The 14911-nt window shown below is 42.9% G+C and overlaps 1 protein-coding gene across 4 annotated transcripts in view; it reads left to right on the top strand.

The window, feature by feature from the left end:
- Nucleotides 1–14911, top strand: part of NT5DC3 (5'-nucleotidase domain containing 3) — a 60542-nt gene that overhangs the window by 35735 nt on the left and 9896 nt on the right. For all 4 annotated transcript variants that reach the window (XM_031462918.2, XM_031462917.2, XM_064491659.1 and 1 more), the window contains 10 exons: nt 184–258; nt 719–774; nt 2924–3014; nt 4147–4284; nt 5824–5884; nt 6313–6415; nt 6559–6660; nt 8809–8890; nt 9962–10048; nt 14500–14640. In XM_031462918.2, the coding sequence (XP_031318778.1) occupies nt 184–258; nt 719–774; nt 2924–3014; nt 4147–4284; nt 5824–5884; nt 6313–6415; nt 6559–6660; nt 8809–8890; nt 9962–10048; nt 14500–14640 (936 nt within the window). The remainder of the gene's footprint in view (nt 1–183; nt 259–718; nt 775–2923; nt 3015–4146; nt 4285–5823; nt 5885–6312; nt 6416–6558; nt 6661–8808; nt 8891–9961; nt 10049–14499; nt 14641–14911) is intronic.

Below are 14911 nucleotides of genomic sequence, written 5' to 3'. Positions count from 1 at the left end.
TCTGCGGCCAGGAGGCACTTGGTCTGGAAGTAGAGGGGCGAGCTGTGGTCTGTCCCTTCTGACCCCAGCTTCCATCAGAGTGCACCAGCCACCTCGGCCTTCATACAAGGGCCAGATGTGGACGCTGTCTTGAATTTAGTACATCGTTAGCTGCAACGTGTTCCTTCCTTTCTTCCTTCCTAGTATCCCGTGGAAATCAGGAAGTATGAGTATGACCCAAACTTTGCAATTCGTGGACTTCATTATGACGTGCAGCGGGTAGGTTTGATTCTCATGTTTTTCTACAGTTTCACTTGTTTGGGAATAAAATGTACTCTGGTGCTTTTCCTTGCTGAACATGTAATGGATTTTAAATTATGTTCTTTGGGGCTGCAGAACTAAATTATCCAAAACATCTTTGGGTGAAGTCTTTTTTGAGAGACTGTACTGGAAGAGCATGAAGGCGTTTAGCCCCTGGGAAATACGGCTTATTCCCAGTAGCCATTTTTGATGTTTTGAGGAGGAGCTGGTTGTCATATCTTTTTTTTGCAGACAAGCCATTTCCTTAATGAGTTGCACAGTTCTTAAATCAGCAAGCAAACCTTTCAGAATCATACAGTGAGCTTCTTTGTTTACGACAACTTAATGTTGGTAGGATTTACAGTGACACCTGGAATTCTCATTAAATACGCGAATTGTTGTGCATTATTTATCTGTGGATGTGCTTATGTCTTTGAAGGCGGTGTTGATGAAGATCGATGCTTTTCATTACATCCAGCTAGGAACTGTTTACAGGTAAGAGTAAGAGGAGGTAAATTTGATTCACCCAAAGTAACCAAGTGGCTTTGAGTTTCAAAACCCACTGACTGTTTAGGGATGGGGGAGGGTTGCAGTGTTTGTATCTGTGAATCATTCATTCATTTACCCATTCTTCCCTCTTTCAAGAGTATTTATCAGGCCTATTACCATGTTAGATGCTAATGCTTTGGCTTGTACGGATGTCCTCAAGGAACTTGGGGTGTAGGTGGGAAGCCACCCAAGTAAACTCATCAGTAAGCGCCTTGCAGAGTGACCCAGGAGACGATGGACGTGTGCCCAGACCGTAAGGGAGCTCTCTGGAGGGCTCTCGGCTCTGGAGGTGATGGCCAGCCTGCTTAGTGCTATCCCTGATAAGCACACAGGGTCGTGTAAGATAATTTTTGTTTTGATTTCAGCGCTGGTTGAGGCTGCATTCAGATGTGTTGTCTGCCCGAGCCTGTCTCTAGCAGTTCCGTGTGCTGTGGGCACAGCCTCTTGCAGAATTCAGCTGACTGTGACCCACTGAGCTCACCGTGTCTCTTGAGCTGCTGACATTTGTTTACTTCGGTCTTAACGACGCAGCTCTTGTGGCCACGTGCCTGTGGATATGTCTTAGAGGTAGCATGGCTTCCCAAGGACTAGGCAGTGCCTAGTCTGGGGGCAGAAAAGTAACTCACCCAGCAGAATCCCTTTGATTTTTATATCCTCTTTCTAAGGGTTAGAGTCGTAGGGGTGTTCACCCCTGACTGCTGCTACTGTAGCAAGAGCTTTTTTCCAAGGTCACTGTCTTGAATGATCTGGTTTAGTCTTGGTGTCTGATTTCTGGAGCAGAGACAAAGGGAAGTTCAGTGCTGTGTTGTTTTCAAAGGCCAGTAGTTGTTACAGGTTAATCAAGGTCGGGGGCAAAACCTCAGTGAATCCCCTTAGATAGTTTTCAAAGTAAGATAAGGGTGGAGAAGGAGAAGGCTGAAATGATACTTTCATTAAAGCTACGTGTCAAACATAAATTTTATTTTATATGTATTTTAATCTTGGCCAAGAGATTTTGTATAAGCAGCCTGTTTGTATTATTTACAGTCCTGCCGTAGTACAGCATGGTGTTCCCACTATTCGTTTTGTGGTTCCCTCACCCCTGGTGCCTGTTTCTTAGGTGCCTTCTCCTCTAGAGAAGTGAGTGGGGGAACAGACATCTCCCTTCATAAGATTCTAGAGGGGCGGTTCCAGGTGAGGAAATCCGAGACCGTCAAGGTCCAGGTGGAAGTACCTGCTCACGGCGCTGGTGGCAGAGGCAAGGGTAGAAGCCAGGCCACTCAGACTCCAGCCTTCTTTTTTTCCCTCTGTGTGGAGGAGCTGGATTCATTTGCAGGTTCTGCTGTGGATTCTGCTGCAGCTCCTGGAGGCAGGCAGGTGGTGGATGTTACCCTGACTCCTTACGGACGGGGAAACTGGCCTTCCATGCACGTGCGGCCATTCATCCCAGAGGCGGTGGCAGGCGTCCTGCCTGCGTCACGGGGTTTAGTCCACCTGAGCCTGGTGCATGACCTTTTCTACCTCATCACTGACCTTAGAGTAGAGTGTCAGAGGCAGGAGGATGATGGAGACAGAAAAAGCCTTTCTCTCCCCGATGTATTAAAAACATCAAAAAAAACCCCTCAAAAACCCACCCAAGGCAAGGCGTTAGGAGGCCTTGCACCTTGCGGAAGGAGACAGTGTGATGTGGGGGTTGAAGAGCCAGGAGGCCTGGGATCCAGTCCTGACCCACCACTTTCTGCTTCGGTGACCGCAGGCAAGGTCATGACCTTTCTGTGCCTCGGTTGCTTCTGCTGGAAAATGGGAAGAAGAATGATAGTGGCTCCCTCCGAGGACTGCTGAGAGTGACGTGAATGACTGTGTGGTCTTCCTGTCTGCACCGGCAGGTGCCGCGCGGCATCAGCTACCCTTTCCCCTGCTTGGCTTACCCGCAGAATGGTAGTAATCATCATAGCAGCACCTCACCTGCTATTCGTAGCAGGTACCATGGTGGCACATCCCACCTCCTTGTGACAACAGTGTCTTGCACCCCAGTTGAGAAATCCCAGCCGTTGCTGGAAGTCTCACCATTGCTCTCTCTGGTTGATGCTAACCGCCCCGCCTGTGGTTTTCCCAGAGGCCTGAGTGTGGTCCCCGATGAAGAAGTCATTGAGATGTACGAGGGCTCCCACGTGCCTCTGGAGCAGATGAGCGACTTCTACGGAAAGGTACTGAGACGTTACTTATTTATTTAAAGCAGCCTGTCTTTTTCCTTCTCAAAACTTGGCCTGGGAGCTTTTGGATCTTGAACTGCTTGACTCTCTGGCTGCTCATAGGGAATTGACAAGAGAATTTGGGACTTTGTTTTGAGAGACCCTCGATTTGGGGGAAATTAGTCTGTTGGTCGCCTCTGGGTTCATTCATGAAAGTGCTTGTTTTGCAGCCCTTTGTCCCTAACCGATGAAGACTTCTCACACCTTCATCAGACCCACCCGTTTGCTGCCACCTCCCTTGGTGTGTCTCCACCTTCTGGATTAAGTCACTGGGGGTCGTCAGCGTGGCAGCTGTCGCCTCTCCTGAGATTAAGGGCGGCAGGTACCCTGTGCCTCAGGGAAACCTCTCCCTTTCTAATTTTTTTTTTAAACATCTTTTTATTGTGTTATTGTCATTTTACAATGTTGTGTCAAATTCCAGTTTAGAGCGCAATTTTTCAGTTATACATGAACATATATATATTCATTGTCACATTTTTTTTCACTGTGAGCTACCATAAGATCTCGTATATATTTCCCTGTGCTATACTCTCCCTTTCTAAATTCTGTGGTCCTCTTTGCTCTCAGAATTTTTGTTTCTTATCCTATTAGATGTGCTGTCTTGTTTGCATTGTCAGATAGCAAGGAAGATGCCTAGTCAGCTGGTAAACTCAGTGTAAGTCGAAGGCATTTAGAGAAAGACTCTTTTTTCTAAGCTCCCATGTGGGCTGTCTGTGGGGGGTTCACATTCAGGAGAGTTCAGTGGCTTTTTATGCCATTCCATGTCCAAGAATCAATGTGCCAGCTTTCCTCTGTGCTTGATGAAAGAGTGTGGTCTGGAAGTGGGATGGAGGAGTGTGAAAAGGAAGGGTGGTTAGACTCTGGGGGAAGTCAGGGCTTGGCTATTTCAGCTATGCTTGGAGAGAGTCAGCTCTGCCGTGAATGACAAGAAACAAGGGGAACACTATTAGCTTTTTATTGCTAGAATTTTCCCATTCTTGGGGGAGGGATCCGGGTTGACAACCAGCACCCCGGGTGCAGGTTCAGTCGCCACCTCCACCTGCTGCGGAGTTGCCTCTGGTGCTGACGTGTCCCGCCCTGCCCGCAGAGTTCTCATGGGAATACCATGAAGCAGTTCATGGACATCTTCTCCCTGCCCGAGATGACCCTGCTGTCCTGTGTGAACGAGTACTTTCTCAAGAACAACATTGACTACGAGCCTGTTCACCTGTACAAAGATGTCAAGGTGGGGTCGACAGTGGGGGTCGTGATGCTGTGTTATGTTAGGAGAACTGGACATCAGTCAAATTTGTTGTTAAAAGAAGAGGTTACTTGTACTGTCATCTGAATTTCCATGTGCATATATACACACATCACTTATACAACTTTGTGTATGTTTTAAAATTTGCATTCATGTTCACATGTGTTTGTGGATATTCTCATTTATTTCTAATATATATATATTTAAGCATCTATTTACATGTAATATAAAAAGATCCATATTTACAAACTACAATGTTTTTATTATGTATTTAAGACTCATTTTAAATATTGACTGCCCTGAATCATGGGTTTTAGGAAGATATAGGATGAATTATAGTTTCTCAATATCAGTCTGTTGTTATTTGAACTCTATTTAAATATTTAGTTTCTGTTCTTTTTGCTCACACAAATACTTCGTCTCTAAGAATCACTTGTAGTTATGTAATAACCCTTTGCATTCATGAGGAAAGACGTTTCCTAGAAAGTTCAGTTTTTACTTTAAGTATTATTACCACTAATAGCGAACTCATGTAGTTTCCTGTGTTCCTGGCACAACTTTTCTGAATCGTTTATCCATACTAACTAATGAAATCCTCACAATCATGCCCTGAGGTAGTATCATGCTCATTTTACACAGATAAAGAAATTGAAGCACAGAGAGGTTGAGTAACTTGCCCAAGAGCATACAAGCTAGTACAGAGCAGAGCTTGGATTCCAGACCTGAAAGTTGGGCTCTGGCTTGCTCTTAACCTCTGCCTTCTGCTGATGTGAAGTTGAAACAGGCCTGTGCTGGCAGGTAATGGAGGGTGAGCTTCCAGTGCAAAGGTGCTCATTCCTGACAGTAAGCTTCTGCTAATTTCTGAAGGCTTATGGCCCAGATTTTCCTGCAGCCCTGTCCTTTGCTACAGGCGCCAGAAAGTTTCCTTGGGCCTCCAGGAGTTCCCGCCTTCTCAGAGCCACCTGAGAGGGGCTGTGCTCTGATATCTGCCAGGCGTCTGGCTGCTGCATCCCTGGGCACTTCCCTGCGTCTGCCAGCTGGACCGCATCTCAGCCTGACTTGAAAGCTCCTTAACAGTTCCTTGCCTCTCTGGTAGCACTGAGAGGAGGCTCCCATCATTGGCCTCTGCCTCTTTTTCTAGATCACAGAACCTGCTGTTGGGGTCTAGAGAAGGGTGCAAAGATGCAAAGAGCAATAATTCCCTTTGTCCGCATGACCTGGAATCATTTGTTTGTGATACTGCATATAAATTACTGTTTATCCTGTGGGGCTCTTTTCAGAATTGTTCACACCAATTCTCCTCTAAGTGACTCTTGAAAGTTGCTTTGGAAACTGCTGCTATCACCATGGAAACTTAAGTTTCTTCCCAAGGGGCTGCCTCTGATAAATGGACCGGAATTTGGATTTCATTTAGTGCTCGGATTGTCGGCCTTCAGCAGACAGACGTTATCCCAAATGCCGTTTCACTTGCACTCAGGCGATCTTAGCTGTTCTCTGACTGATTGAAAATGTCTCTCTTGACAGGATGCAATTCGGGACGTGCACATCAAAGGAATCATGTACAGGGCAATCGAAGCAGACATTGGTATGTACCCGACGTTATCGTGAAGACCAGCCTTTCCCTTTGCTGGGTCATCCTGCAGGCATTTTACTCTCACTCCACGCGCTGAGCAGGGGCTGCAGGACCTCTTCTGAGTACAGTGCAAGGACTTTGCATCCTTGTATCTCAGTTGTCTCCCTCCCCTTTGTCTCAGAACTTGACATAATCCCAACTCAAAAGGAGAGGAGCTGGCAGCTGCAGCCACTTAGGTTTTTCCACTTAGAGTAAGGAGAACAGGGTCTTGGTTACGGATGCACTGGGTACCAATACACCGCTCTGAATCAAGTTCCTGAAGGCTTTTCTTCCCCCAGCTGCCGCAGACGGTGCTGGACCCGCCTGCCCCACTTAGGAAGCACTTGCATACGGACTGATTTCACCCTGGATCTGAGTGTTCATTTTTCTCTTGCTCTTAGATAAGTACGTCTGCTACGCCGAGCAGACCCGCGCGGTGTTGGCCAAGCTGGCTGATCACGGCAAGAAGATGTTTCTCATCACCAATAGCCCCAGCAGCTTTGTGTAAGTTCTTCTGCGTTTACTTACTGGCTTCGGGCTCACTTCCTGTATTCTGTGTATTTTAGAAGCTAGAAATTTGGAAGAAAAAGTCACAAGAATGGTTAACCCCTTTAACCTTAGACTAACCGGCTGGCATGTTGTTCTAGGGACAAAGGGATGAGGTATATTGTTGGAAAAGACTGGAGGGACCTGTTTGATGTGGTCATTGTGCAGGCCGAGAAGCCAAACTTCTTTAATGATAAGCGGAGGTAAGTGTCTGTCTTTCTAGGGTCTAGATTTTCTTCATTTGCTGCTGTGAATACTTATTTGTCTAGATGAAATCCAACTGGAAAATCACAAGCACCTAACATTATAGCTTTTGATTTTTAACTCTTCGAGCAAGTAATTGCAAGGAAGGTGGGATTAGTACATAGCAGACAGCTTGTGCCTATTGAAATGGTGTAATTCAACACAGGCTGCTTCAGGGAGTTCAGCTTTAAGAAAACGATCGACAGCAATGAAAAATCCAAACTTAATTATCAACACAGTAAATTAGATCTCATGATGCAGACACACTGTGAAGCATAACAAAACAACAGCAACAAGCACTCCCCCCCCGCCCCCGTGCGTATCTCTTTAAATAGAGCTCTGAATGGTTCATTGACGATTGCGGTTGGATTTTGCAAAACTTCTCTGCAACACAGGTTTTGCATCAAGTACTCTCCAAAACTTTGATGAAGTCTTTCTGCCATAGTAGCCTTGGGAAATAGAGGAATGGGGAAGTTTGGGTTGTGATGGTAACTGGGTGTGCTCTTAGCGTACAGTGACTTGGGGTCAGGGGTCCTAAAATGTCTTTTAACCTGTGGGACAGACCAGTTCACCAAGAGTTCATCCCCGCCAAATGTCAATAGTATTGAGAGTTACTGCACTAGAATTATAAGAATAATTCGTATTTGTTTAATAATGGCCTGCTTTTGAAACGCTTTTGCCTCTCATTTCTCTATTTTGCAGTTGGTAGTCATGCAGCTTTCCCCTCCTCTCTGCTAGGTGATTAAAAGCATCATAATTTGGTGCCTTGTAGTTAGTGTTGAGTGGGCTAAATTCCTCTTGTGATGCTAAATTCCACTTTTCCAAGTGTCACAGTTACTCCTGGAAGAGGAGGCAAACCCAAGAACTGTGTGCAGAGACTGAGAATTCAAGAGAATGCAGGGAAAGCTAGAGTGTTGATCAAAACCAGCTGTGAACACTGGCTTGCTGCTTGGTCACTGATAAAACGCTCTGCTGCGTTTTCTTGTTAGATTCCAGGGGGTGGTCAGGGGAAGGGCCACATCTCTCCTTTCACCACGACCTCCTCCACTTTGTCATGTTTGTAACAGTGGCAGAGCAGTGTCCTAGATTATTTTCCCCGGGGGTCCCAGCACAGCTCTCTCCCTCACTCGAGGTGCCTGGGTTAAGAATCCTCCACCTGTGTTCATCCTGGTGTTATTTATAATGATGAAGGGTGGAGACAACTTAAAGGAACTTCCTAATGAGGGGATATTATGCAGTTATTAAGAGTATGGTATTTGAAAAAAAATGCAACGAAATTGTTTTATGACTGTAAAAAGTGATGTATGAAGACCCCCTAATCACAGGGGAAGTTGCTCACAGCATTGGAGGAAAGAAGATATATGTCACAACTGATCCTCATTTTAATTCATAGAAAAGAGAAAGATAACAGATACATAAAGACTGAAAGCCACGGAAATGGTGTTTCTACCTGGGTACTGGAATTATGGGTGATTTTCCTTTTCTTCATCTTATTTTTCTGTATTTTCCAGAATTTTTTGCAGTGAGTTTGTATTTTTCTAACCAGAAATGCAATCCAAATAAATGTTGCCTTAAAATGAAAAAGGACAAACAAACCTTGTTTTTTTGGATTAGTACCTCCAGGGTGAGAAACGAGGCCTTTAGTCTTACACCCCATCGTAAAATAAAATGCCCGGTTCTCTGATGTGGTTTATATCTAGAATGCTTGAATTTCAAGTGCAAAGCTAGATAAATGTACTAAGCTTTATTTCCATAAGCTTTTTTTGTGCATGGTCAAACCAGCTTGGGAACTCTGGGTTAAAGGAAGTTTCTTTATAAGCAGGCTTTTTGGAACCATCAGTAACTTTTAAAGAGGGACATGTATAGTGCGTAGTGTTTTCCAAATTTATTTGACCCTGGAGTTCTTTTTTCACTAAACTCCTTTGTATAGCGGGGTCCACAGTTTGGGGTGTATTGCATGAGGCCAGGGAACGGGTGGCAGGGTTTTGGTTTTGGTTTTGGTTTGTGATGCTCCTTTCCGTTTTTGGGGGGTAACTGTGTAGTTTCTCATACAGCCCACAGCCTGCACAGCTCCTGCATGTCTTAATGTTTCCTGTTTCTGTTGGTAGACCTTTCCGAAAGGTGAATGAGAAAGGCGTCTTACTCTGGGATAAAATCCACAAGTTGCAGAAAGGCCAGATTTACAAACAGGTATCTCATGACCAATCTGTCCTTTTGTCGCTGTGCTTGGTGATCAGTTATGATGGTAACAGCTGGCGTTGGCTGAGGCTGTCTATGTGCCAGGCGTGGTTCTCAGTGCTCTGCCGGAACTGACTGGTTATAGCTTGGTGGCGGAATTTAAGCTTAAGTCAATGTATTTTCAGTGGGCTTTGTCTGAATTAACTCAGAATGGAACAGTTTTTAAAAACAAAATTCAGTGCATTTTTTCCATAAGATATAAAATTTAAGATGCCAGTAGTAAGCCTTGAAAATTTCTCTTTAGAAGCATTTGATCACATGGCATTTCATTCAAATTAGTAATAATTTCCTGATAGTTGTGTTTTATGTTCAGTTTTGATATATTTTGGTATCATAGAATGCTCTCATTGTTTGAGTAAATGATTGAATTGCGGACCATTATTGTGTTACTGAAGTTACTGTTTTTTTTATCTCATTCTTTAAAAATTGTTATATTTGTGTAATATTTATAACATAAAATTATAGAAAACAGTACTATTCAATACTGTACAATTTTTTTTTTAATACTGATACATTTCTGGATTTGGCACAAAGTGTTCTTTCTTAGCCTTGAAAGATCAGCTTTGATACAGCCACTCCACTTCTGGGAAGTGAGCCTCACAAAATTATTAAGATGTAGCTAAAACTTTGCTGTAAGAATATTTATCATGAAGTTACAAAATAGATAACCAGGTAAGTGTCCAACATCAGAGAATTGGTAAAATGAATCATGGTGGTTCTCAGCTGCTAAATTTAGGTAGCAGGTGAATATTGACATGGTCACAGAATGTTAAATGTAAAAAAAAGTTAGTTACAAAGAGGTATATATAGTATGAATTCTTTTTGAAAAGGACATTTGACTTAGAAGAAAGGTCTGAAATATTTCACATAAAGGTGTTTTTTATGTTAATATTTTGATATTTGAAATTAAAAGCAAAAACCTTTTTTTTTTTTTTTAAGTTTAAAAAAGTAGATGTTCTGGGCCATGGATTATACAAGTCTCTGTCTTACTATCATATACCTATATTTTTTCTGTTATTGCAGGGCAATTTATATGAATTTTTGAAGCTTACTGGATGGAGGGGATCTAAAGTCTTGTATTTTGGTGACCATATATACAGTGACCTGGCGGTGAGGAACTTCTCTTCCTGTTTCTTTACTGGGGACAGATACTGTTAGGCCCACTTATTAGGAAATTATCTTTTGTTTAAGACCATTTTCATGCTTTCAAAAAAGCCAAGGAGTGGGCCACTTTTTTTTTTTTTTAATGTCTCATATTTTACTGATCAGTCATGAAAAAGATAAACATTTTTGGAAATGGTGACATTAGCAATTTACTGAGTTTATCAGAAAAAAAATCTTTCCATTTGAGTAATGGTAAGAAATAATGCCAATGTTCTTTCCTTTTCCTTTTATTATTAAGCTTCAGAAACATACAAATGCACCATAAAAGCTCATAAACATCATTCAGGGTTTTTCCAGCCAGTCATTTTGAAAGAGCACAAAATGGCATTTCCAGGAAATAGCTATTATGTGAAAACAAGGCTTTTCATGCCCCTTGGAATGACGAGTGTCTCAGGACTTGAATTATGATTTAGTCTGTAACTGGAGCAAGATTGAGTTAGTCACATTTCTAACCACACTTGGTTCCTTATGGAACGAATTTATGTTTGTAAATGATTCCAAGCAAGCTTGCACCGGACACGTCTCGCAAAGTCTGAGTGAAGCTCAGTGTCACGGGAGTGACAGGGGTCAGGTTGTGTCTGGCTGTCAGACTCCACTGTTGATATTTCCGAGAATTTTGGTGCACACAGGACCTGCCCCATCTGTGCACGTCTGTGTTCCTCTGGTTCTGCTGACTGTCGGCCAGAGCACACGTGCCCGAGCCCCTCTGAGGGCCACGGAGCCCGAATTTGCAAAGGTGGTGGAGGTAGAGGGCGATCCCAGTGCCTGTGTCTAGTGACCTTCTTCCCAGGGGACTCTGGCACACACGCCACAAAATCCTGTCTGTCCAGTGGCTGGAGGCCTAGTGGGAGGAATCGTGGGCTCAGACTTAGGAAACTGAGGTTTTCATCCCATCTCTGCTGGTCATTATCTCTGTGACCTTGGGCACCTCCCTCAAGCCCTGATGTCCTCGTTTGTAAGGAGAGTGAAATAAGGTAATGTATACAAAAGTGCGTAGTAAAGTAGGAATATAAAGTGCTCCTCTTAGGATGTTGGCACCCCCAGAGTCCAGCCAGGCAATGCAACATCACAAGCATTGACCTCTTGCTGTGTGGTCTGCAGGCTCTGAGGGGGTGGCTCACTGTGTGCCACCCTTGAGGCACATGGGTACGTGGCCCTGAGGTGACACGCACATACAGGTCTTAGCACTGTGAGAAGTGCTCACAAAGCAGTAGTTCGTCAAGTGCGGTCCCGGTGACATCAGCATCACCTGGGAACTAGTTGGAAACGCAAATGGTCAGCCTCACCCCAGACCTGCTGAGGAGCTCTCGGGGTGGGGTCGAGCTGTCTGTTCTCAGCAGTCTTTCACACTTAAACGTTTGATATCAGGTAATGCTGGCCTCATAGGATGAGTTAGGAAGTGTTCCTCCTTCTTTAGTTTTTGGAAGACTTTGAGAAGGATTGGTGTTAATTCTTCTTTATATGTTTGGTAGAGTTCATTGGTGAAGCCATCTGGTCCTCAGCATTTCATTGATGGAAAGGTTTTGCTTGCTGATTCAATCTCCTTACTAGTTAGAGGTCTGTTCAGATTTTCTGTTTCTTCATGATTTAGTCTTGGTAGGTTGTGTGTTCATGAGAATTTTTCCATTTCATCTATTTTATCCAGGTTGTTAGCATATAATAGTTCACAGTACTTTTCTTTAGTAATCCTTTTTATTTCTGTCGAATTGGTAGTGTCACCACTTACATTTCTGATTTTAATAATTTGAGTCTTCTTTTTTTCTTAGTCAAGCTTAATTTTGTTGATCTTTTTGAAGAACCAACTGTTGGTTTTGTTGATTTTCTTTGTTGTTTTTGTATTCTCTATTTTATTTATCTCTGCTCTGGTCTCTGTTATTTCCTTTGTCCTGCTAGCTTTCAGTTTAGTTTATTCCTCTTTTTCTAGATCCTTTGAAGTATAAAGTTAAGTTTTTGATTTGAGAGCTTTCTTCTATTTTTATTGTTGGTGTACCTATAAATTTCCCTCTTAGCACTGCTTTTGTTGCATCCCAGAAGTTTGGGTAGGTTGTGTTTGCACTTTAATTTGTCTCAAGGTATTTCCTAATTTCTTCTTTGACCCACTGGTTGTTTAAGAATGTGGTGTTTAAGTTCCACGTTTCTGAATTTTTCGGTTTTTTCTTCAGCTGTTGATGTCTAGTTTCATTCCTAGTGATCAGAAAAGATACTTTGTATGATTTTAGTCTTTTAAAATTAAGACTTGTTTTGTGGCCTAACATACAGTCTATCCTGGAGAATGTTCTGTGTGCACTTGAGAAAAATGTGTATCCTGCTTTTGTTCGGTGGAGTTCTCTGTGTCTGTTAGGTCTGATTGGGTTTTAGTGTTGCTTGAGTCCTGTACTTCCCGTTTGATCTTCTGTCTGGTGGTTTTATTCACTATATAAAGTGGGTATTGAAGTCTCCTGCTGTTACCGTAGAGCAGTCTATTCTCCCTTCAGTTCTGTTAATGTTTGCTTCATATATTTTGGAACTCTGCTGTTCGGTGCACATATAGTTGTTATATAGTTTTGGTGAACTGACCCCTTTATCATTGTATAATGTCATTCTTTGTGTCTTGTAAGTTTTTGACCTAAAATCTGTTTCGTCTGATATCAGTATAGCAACCTCTGTTTTCTTTTGGTTACTCTGTGCGTGGAATTTCTTTTCTAATCTTTTCACTTTCAGCTTGTGTGTGTCCTTAGATCTAAAATAAGTGTCTTGTAGACAGCATATAGTTGGATGCCATGCTAAAGTTTGGAAACCACTGTTTTAAAGTGGTAAGACTAATTCATCAACTTGTCAGAAATTATGTGGACAGTGAAGATTGTTACCCTTCAAGGGGACGACCTTAGGAATGTTGCTACATTCAGTGTTGCTGCTGTTTCTCAAAATGCATTTTGGTGCCCTCTTTGGAATAAATTTGAGAGCCGGTTTGGGGCAAAGGAGAAAATGAGTTTTATTATTATTAATTTATTACCATGTACTTTAGTCTTAGGAATGCTCCAGAGGACTTTGTACTTATTTTCAGAAATAAGGTCCACCTTCAAAAGTTTGCCACCATTGGGACTATTTAAAAGAGTGTGCTGTGTGTAGGGTTTCATATATTATAGGACAGAGAGAACTATTGAAAGGTTTAAAGAAATTCAACCACTGGAGAAGGTAGACACTCTTAGGACTTACAGAGCCGGGATTCTAGCTTGAGGTGAGTAGCCAGAGTGAACTTTCAAAATAGTAAACCATATACCACTCTTCTCCTTAAAACCCTTAAAATCTCTTTTCTTAAAAACATCCCTTTCTCCCTCAGAGTAAAAGCTTAATTTCTTACAGCTGTCCTCAAGGCTCTGCTTGATCTCTTTCCCCAGCCTCCCTCTCTGAAGGCACCTCCTGCCTCTGCCCTCTCTCCTACTCTGCCCCCCCCAACCCCTGGGCCTTGCTATTTCTTAACCCATCCCACTCCCAGCATGTTCCTGCCCCAGGGCCTTTGTACTTGCTGTTTTTCCAGCCAAAAATTTTCTCCTCCCATGTATTTGCATACTTTTACTTTCCTTCCCTTCAGGTCTCTAATCCCATCTCTCTTTATCAGCCTGGTCTTCCTAACCACGCTGTATAAAATGGTAACTCCTTTCCCTCTTATTCTGCTGGATTTTTGTCCATTGTGTTTATCACCACCTGCACTGTGTATTTACTTGCTTATTTTTTGTCTGTATTTCCCATGAGAGCAGGGATTTGTTAGTTTTGTTCATTATTTTATCCTCAGTATTTGGCCAGGGCCTGGCAAGTTGTAATATTTGGTAAATGTTTGCCAAGTGAGAACATTAATGACCATTTAGTATGATGATTGTATAGCTTAGATTTCCTGGGACATCACTGATATTGGGTATACTGGCCTATTGTCAAATCGTGGGATTGCCATGTTTGGAATGAAAACACGATCATGTATGTTGACATTGTGTGACCATTCCAAGTCTGAGATTCTGTGGTTCCCCATAACTCACAAGGCCTGGCACGCAGTGGGTGTCCCCCAGCGCTCTGTGGACGAACTGAGTGAAGACCTTCAGGAACATCTCAGCTGAGCTTTTTTCTGTCCCTGACCTAATGTAGTTTTACAGACTGTGGTTAACGATGCCAGATCCTGTGTTTCTGTAGGGGCTGGGATTCATAGCAGTTATTTCTGTTACAGAAACTTTCTTAGGGTGAAATGGTCAAAGCTTGGGGCTAAATTGGCTTTAGTTAGATGTAATTTGTTGAATTCAGCTTGGTTAATAACTAACCATTACAATTAAAGAGTAATCCAATGAATGCCTGTTGCATCTGGGAAAGGTAGTGAAATGGTTTAAGTTCTGTTGAGATTAATGTTGACTTTTTGTGATCTTTGCAATCAGGACTTGACTCTGAAGCACGGCTGGCGAACTGGTGCAATTATCCCAGAATTAAGATCTGAGCTCAAAATCATGAACACAGAGCAGTATGTTCAAACTATGACCTGGCTGCAAACCCTGACCGGGTTATTGGAGCAGATGCAGGTTTGGGATTTTTTTCTCTCCTACTTTTTCCTTTAAGCTTGAGGTTAGTCCACTGGTCACAGTTATTTTAATTGTGGTTTAATTGTGGTTCTAAGCTATGAGGTATAAGTCATCCTGTAGAATAACTACTGGGGTTATTTTGCCCCTGAAAGAGTTCTGCCATTTTCCCTGAAGAGAACTTTAAAAATGTCTCCCCCTTCCCCAACAAAGCCGTCTAGAGAAAGAGCTTTGTGGGGCCCGTGTCAGCACGAGTGTTTGCTTATGTCCCCGT

The sequence above is a fragment of the Camelus dromedarius genome, chromosome 11 (assembly GCF_036321535.1).
Source record: "Camelus dromedarius isolate mCamDro1 chromosome 11, mCamDro1.pat, whole genome shotgun sequence".
Classification (NCBI taxonomy): domain Eukaryota; kingdom Metazoa; phylum Chordata; class Mammalia; order Artiodactyla; family Camelidae; genus Camelus; species Camelus dromedarius.
The sequence above is the reverse complement of the archived record's forward strand: the minus strand, read 5'-3'. Positions and strand labels throughout refer to the sequence as shown.